Source organism: Tupaia chinensis, unplaced genomic scaffold (assembly GCF_000334495.1).
Source record: "Tupaia chinensis unplaced genomic scaffold, TupChi_1.0 Scaffold000238_1, whole genome shotgun sequence".
Lineage (NCBI taxonomy): Eukaryota > Metazoa > Chordata > Mammalia > Scandentia > Tupaiidae > Tupaia > Tupaia belangeri.
This window is the reverse complement of record NW_006159716.1, coordinates 9,288,377-9,295,046: the sequence shown is the minus strand read 5'-3', so window position 1 is coordinate 9,295,046 and position 6,670 is coordinate 9,288,377. Positions and strand designations below refer to the sequence as shown.

The window sequence follows — 6,670 nt, the reverse complement described above, 5'->3', positions numbered from 1 at the left end:
ATTGTCCCTTCTGACAAAAAAAAAAAAAAAAAAAATCTATTCTGGAAAGAGGTTCATTTGCTTCATCAGATGGCCAAAAGTTTCATAGTACAAAAATCGGAGAAAGCCCCTGGTTTGCAGGACTAGCGAGTCACAGGGAGGAGGAGACCGGTGATGGCGGGTCTACATGGGTGACCATGGGTGTCCTGCGGGCTCTGTTGGACATGACAGTTAAAGGAGCTGATTGGGCAACTTTCAGTTAGTCTACCACGGCAGCCTTATGCTTTTTGCCAGGGGATTGGTCATGGTGGTTCATTGAACAATATCTTTATTAAACATCACCTTGGATGACGTGAGGACACCCCAGGTCTTTTACGTTCAAGTTTATAGTTAAGGAGGTGCTACAAAACGAACCGCAAAAAACAACTGAAGAAAAATGATGCAACGGGTTCTGATGCCAGAAATTCAGAAAAGGAAGGCAGAAGCGCGTACGCAAGGAATCAGGCTATTCCAGCCCTGCCTGGCCTGGGGGCAGCCGGATGGTCAGACTCACTGGCACTGGACGTGGTGTCTGAAGGTGGTGATGTCGATGTCCACGTTCCCAGACGTAGAGACCTTTCTCCTGTGCTCCTGCTGGAAGGTCTCCTCATTGTACACGTCTCGCTTAATGTTGTACGTGAAGGAGCTTGGCCTGTAGCTAGAGCTGAACGTCTGGTTGCTCCTCTCTAGTTGCATTATTCCTAGATGAGTGAGTGAAAAGAGATCGAGAGGAAAACATTTTTTTAAACGCTAGCGTTTCAGCACTTTGGGGGAAGGGGTAAAGTTCCCGTGTAATGACCTAGCCTACGAGCAGAGCCGATTTCAGTTTTACAAAACCCTGCCTCAATGTCGTAGGACCACATGGGCGCTCAGAACCACCCTCTAATGAACGCAAAGCGAAGTTTACTCTCGTTTTTCCAAATGGAGAAGACAAAGCCCAGAAGTTTAAGCAGCCTTGACTGTGGAACAATAATTAGACTCAGGACTAGAACCCAAGGGGCCTGCTGGGAAGTCAAGTTTTGTTTTGTTTTGTTCATATTCTGCTTTGTTGCTATGTTTCAGGAAAATGACCGAGAGGTAAAAGTCACCGATTTTTCACTCAAAATGCGAAGGGTTCATGGCTCACTGCAGAGTCTTCCAACTCTTCTATCTAAAACGGCATCCGTCACTGTCCTTCAGTCTTTACTTTTCTTTACCGCACACCTAATTCAATATTTGTCTGTGTCTGACCTTTATTCTCACCATAAAACGTAAGGCCGGAAGGCAGGACTTTGTTCAGAACCGTGTCTCTATGGCCCAAGAGAGTGCCTTAAGCTTAGCAAGCCCTCAACCAATATTGCTTGATTGACGTGAGGTACAGTTAGTGGCAGCATGGTGTAGCAGAAAGAGCAATACGTAAGACGTCAGGAGAGTGACTCTAGGCCTGGTTTCCTTTTAACTAGCTGTATCATTGGGGACAAGTTTCTTAGAAATTGAATCTCCATTTTCATAAAATGATATGGTTGGGCCATGTGACCTCTACGTGTCGCTTTAAGCTTTAAAAATCTATTTTGCGGGACCAGCAGGTGGCATGGTGGTTAAGGTGCTGGACACTCCTGCATGGCGGACCACGGTTTGAGTACCGGACCTGGTGGCTTTCACTTTCTCTTCTTTCTCTCCCTCTGTGTGTGCATGTGTCTGTTTCTCTGGTAAAATTAAAGCAAATGAATGAATAAATAAAATTAAATAAATAATTCTTTATTTAAAAAAAAATCGATTTTACAGGCCAGCAGCTGTGGTTAAGGTGCTGGATCTCACGTGGCCAACTCCATGGTATGAGTTCCAGATCTGGTGGCTTGAAAAACACATCAGATAGGGCCGGCAGGTGGCGTGGTGGTTAATGGCACTGGACTCCCACATGGTCAACCGCTCAAGTCCTGGACTTGGCGCCTTGCTTTCTCACTTTCTCTCTCTCTCTGTCCCTCTCTGGTCAAATAAAATAAATAAATAAATAAAGTTAAATAAAATAATTCTTAAAAACAAAACCTGGTGTGTGCGTGCGAACCTGGTGTGTGCGTGCGTGTGTGTGTGTGTGTGCACGTGCCCAAAGTCCCAAGAGGAAAATGGAGCAGTAGGGACTGTGGCATGGTCCTCACCTCTGGGGAGTCATTTCCCAATATCTGTCTATCTCCTGTGAGCGCATATGCCCTATGGCAAAAATCTAGGACAAACAAACAAACAAACAAACAAAAACTATATTGGACTGCTCCTATAAGAAAATGAATTCAAGGATGTGGATTCATTCCAGATCTCTTCTGTACTCTCCCCTGAGTTTTCCTTATAATAAATCTTTTCTTGGGGACCAGCAGGTGGTATGGTGGTTAAGGTGCTGGACACTCCCACATGACCGACCATGGTTCAAGTCCCGGAACTGACAGCTTCCTTTCTCCCTTTCTCTCTCTCTCTCTCTCTCTCTGTGTGTGTGTGTCTCTCTAGTCAAATTAAAATAAATGAATGAATAAATAAAATAAAATAAATAATAATAAAATCTTTTAAAAGAATTATTTATTTAATTTTATCTATGTTTATTATTATTTTTTAAAATTTGCTATAGGATACATGTGCTCACCAGACAGAGAGAGGTAAAGTGAGAAAGCAAAGCCATCAGGTCCAAAACTTGAACTGTAGTCGGCTGTGTGGAAGTCTAGCACCTTAACCACCAGGCAACTAGCTGGTCCCCAGATAGCTCTTTTTTGGGTGAGGCTACAGACAAGTTTAATGTTGTGGTAATTTTGTGTTTTTTTCTTTTCTTCCTTCCTTTCTTTTTTCTCTTTCTTTTTTAAAAGTTTTTGCTATAGGGCATGTGTGCTAGCCGGAGAGACAGACAGTAAGAGGGAAAGTGAGAAATCAGTCCCCAGAGGGGATGCCCATGATGCAGACCCCTCTCCATTCTCCTCTTAGGACTCTGAGCATGCATATTTGTGCACCTGGCGTGAGTTTTAAGCCACTGGGTCTAAGACTTGAACTGTGGTCCTCCATGTGGGCGTCCAGCACCTTAACCACCATACTACCTGCTGGGCCCACTTTGTATTTCGTTAAAATTGATCTTGTATTATCATCATCATTATCACCAACATTTATTATAAACCAAGTGTTGCACTAGATTTTTTTTTCATGAGTTACTTCATTAAATTCCTACAACTATCAGAATACTACTATTTTTCCCATTTACAACTTAGAAAACAGGTTTTAAGAAAGATAAGCAATTGGGACATAGTTATATATACTGTATTTTTACTCTTTTTTTTTTTTTTTTTGAGAGGTTTTTGCTACAGGGCGCGTGCGCTCGCCAGAAAGACAGACAGACAGAAAGCGAGAAATCACCCCCCAGGGGCGATGGCCACGCCGCAATCCCTTCTCCTTCATTCTCTTCTCGGGATCTTGGGCACACACGCACATGTGCCTGGCGTGAGTTTTAAGCTACCAGGTCCAGGACGCGAACTGCGGTCGACTACATGGGAATCCAGCGACATAGCCATTACGCTAACTGCTGGTCCCACGTATTTTTACTCTTTAAAACACTGGGTATGCTGCATGTATACCCATAAACTAAAGATTGCAAGCTCACTACAGTAGTAGAAAGGTGGCTGGGGCACAGAGAAAAGCGTGGGAGAGATATTTTATCTCATTTAAGAGGATCACATCTTATACACAAAAAAAGTAGAACTATATTAAAATGTAAGGGATATTGATCTACTATGCCTTATTTTCTTCATGCAATCTTGAAATAAACTTCCATTGTTAGAGTATAGGGTCTTGGCAGCCTTAAAGATCTGAATTAACCCGTTAATTTAAAAACTGCTCTCCTAAGTCAGCCGGGTGGTATGGTAGTTAAGATGACTGGATCCTACATGGCAAACTGCATAGTTCGAGGCCCAGACCCTTAGAAAACATGCCAAGCATGTGCATATGCGTGTCCATGATCCCAAGAGGAGAGTAGAAGGATTGTGGTGTGGCCACCCCTTTGGGGGGTGTGGTTTCTTACATCCCGGTACCCCTCTACCCCCTGTCTCTGTGCTGAGCACACATGCCTCACAGCAGAAGAGTGACCGTAATACATTGTTAATCCCAGTTTGTGGGAGGTGACGTGGTATTACGATATGGCATCTATTACTATTCTGGAATCAGAAAGACCACGTTCAGATTCTGGCTCAGCTATTTGGCTGCGGTGTAACTCTGAGGAACTCACTAGTAAAGGAATCCTTAACAGGAAAATAGTATCTACCTCTTGAGACGACGTGTAGGAAGACCCTGGTAAATGATGTGGATTCCATTAAACCTTTACAGCACTATACTTTTATTCTACCACACTGCAGAGTCTACGTTCTCTTGTATCCCTACAGCACCTAGCATTCAGTGAATGTTTGCAGAACACCTGAGTTAATTGGCTACGGTGAAGTTGTATTCTTCAATTTGAAACAAATATAGGTCAAGAGTGACCTATGAGGGACCAGCAGTTAGCATAATGGCTATGTCGCTGGACTCCCATGTAGTCAACCGCAGTTCGAGTCCCAGACCCGGTGGCTTAAACTCACAACGGGGGCGTGTGCATGCATGTCCAAGATCTTGAGAGGAGAATGAAGGAGAAGGGATTGCGGCGTGGCCATCCGCCCTAGGGGACGATTTCTCGCTTTCTGTCTCTCTCTGTCTTTCTGGCGAGCGCACGTGCCCTATAGCAAAAACCTCTCAAAAAAAAAAAAAAGTGGCCTATGATAGAAATTTATAAAATCATAAAAATAAAAGCAGATGAATTCACCAAATCCTTGATTCCATGAGATAGAAACAATGTAAATTGAGGACAATAAAAGGAAATAGTACAGACATAAAACATTTTCATCATCACAGGAAGTACTGGAGAGACCATTAATATTCCACTAATTTATGGGAGAAGTTGTCAGGTCATAATCTTGTGGGGCCATAGGGAGGAGGGCTGGGAGGGGCAGGTGGAAAGAGTTCTTTAAAGGACTCATCAAATGAGGAAAAAGCCAGGATCTCCTTATGATTTTGTTTCATAGTCTTCTCGGGCATTTGTCCAGTTCCATTCAGTCTTTTTTGATTTCATAGAAACTGAAGTGGCGCACTTTCCCGAACTTCGGGGTCCTTCCCAACATGGTGATGACCAGAGCCCCTACTGACAAGGAGGCCCCCTCTATACAGCGAGACCTACTGGAATCAATAACTGGGGTGGGCCAGCAGTGTGCTTTAAAATATCCTCCAGGAGATTTTGATTTAAAGTACGAGGCCCACTGTACAGGTAATGAATTATGTTTAGTCAGCCTTTCGGTGCCAAGTCGGGGGCCCTGTTAAAATACAGGCTCTTCTGACCTCTTTTTTTTTTTTTTTTTTTTTGGAGAGGTTTTTGCTATAGGGCGTGTGCACTTGCCAGACAAACAGAGAGAGACAGAAAGCGAGAAATCACCCCCCAGGGGAGGATGGCCATGCCGCAATCCCTTCTCCTCCATTCTCCTCTCGGGATCTTGGGCACGCACACACACGCGCCAGGCGTGAGTTTAAGACACGGGGTCCGGGACTGGAGCTGCAGTCGACTACATGGGAGTCCAGCGACATAGCCATTACGCTAACTGCTGGTCCCTCTTCTGACCTCTTTTACTTCTCTTTCCAAACTCCCTCATCTATCTAACCATCCAACTATTGATTCATTGATATAATCTGTGTCCAGAATATTTTAAAATAAAAAAAAATTATACCCCAATTTTCGGACTATGGACCCAAATCAATGTGAAACCCTGAAAGCGAGTCTAGCTGCAAGAATATCTATCCTTTGATACTGTCATCTTTCATAGGTTCCCTACAACCTTGGAAAGGTGAAATTCACTTCCAATATTTTACAGTAAGCGTTTGTAATTCCATCAGGAACAACCTTCAGCCTGTTACTACCTAGGTTTTTACGGAGAATGTATTAGGAATAGGCAACTGAAAACCTTCAGTACTTTTCATTTCATCTGTCTAGTGGCTAGAAAAGACAGGAAGACAGCCCTAGGAGCTGGCCGTCAGACACAAACACGGGACAACTACCTTTAAGGCAGCGTGGTCACAGTAATATCAGTGGGGTGTGTCGGAAAGATGCTTATTAGCGTTTTTCAGTTTCTTCCTCATAGGGCGCGTGTGCAGAAATGGTTATTATTGGAGTGGGGGTGTTGTCTTCCCTGGGGGCAGGGAAGCATAAATAGGATTGGACAGGAAGACAGAGGGGCAAGGCGGCGTGGGTAGGGGCATAATCAGAGGGGACAACATGAACCAAAGTGGGGTCTGTTAGGTCGTGGTGTGGCTTCGCAGTCAGGCCTCCAGGGGAGATGCAGGGGGTAGGTTGGGGGGACCAGTTCCCGGGCTTTTGACAATCCAGACTTGCGAATTTGAAAGGCTTCAGCTTGCAAAATGCACACACTATGTCTCGTCCTTGCCACTCCACACCGCCTTTCCTTTCCGTACCTGAGAGATCAGCTCCCAGGGACGACCGTCACTCATTCATCCCCCAGATATTGACAGGGCGCCGGCTACGCGCCCGGCCTCGGGAAGCGCTCCGGCGGGGACTGGGACCTGGGACTCGCCGCGCCTCTCGGCTCCCACCTGCAGCCCGGCTCTCGGCTCTCGG

General features: G+C 44.9%; 1 protein-coding gene across 1 annotated transcript in view; it reads right to left on the bottom strand.

Annotated features, from left to right (window-relative positions):
• SLC26A8 (solute carrier family 26 member 8) overlaps window positions 1–6,664 on the bottom strand; it is a gene marked incomplete at its 3' end in the record, with an annotated part of 96,856 nt that extends 90,192 nt beyond the window's left edge. The window contains exons 1-2 of the mRNA XM_006148676.1: window positions 6,508–6,664; window positions 533–719 (exon numbers count right to left, since the gene is read on the bottom strand). Coding sequence (XP_006148738.1) covers window positions 533–714 — 182 coding nt within the window. The remainder of the gene's footprint in view (window positions 1–532; window positions 720–6,507) is intronic.
• Window positions 6,665–6,670: the final 6 nt, after the last annotated feature.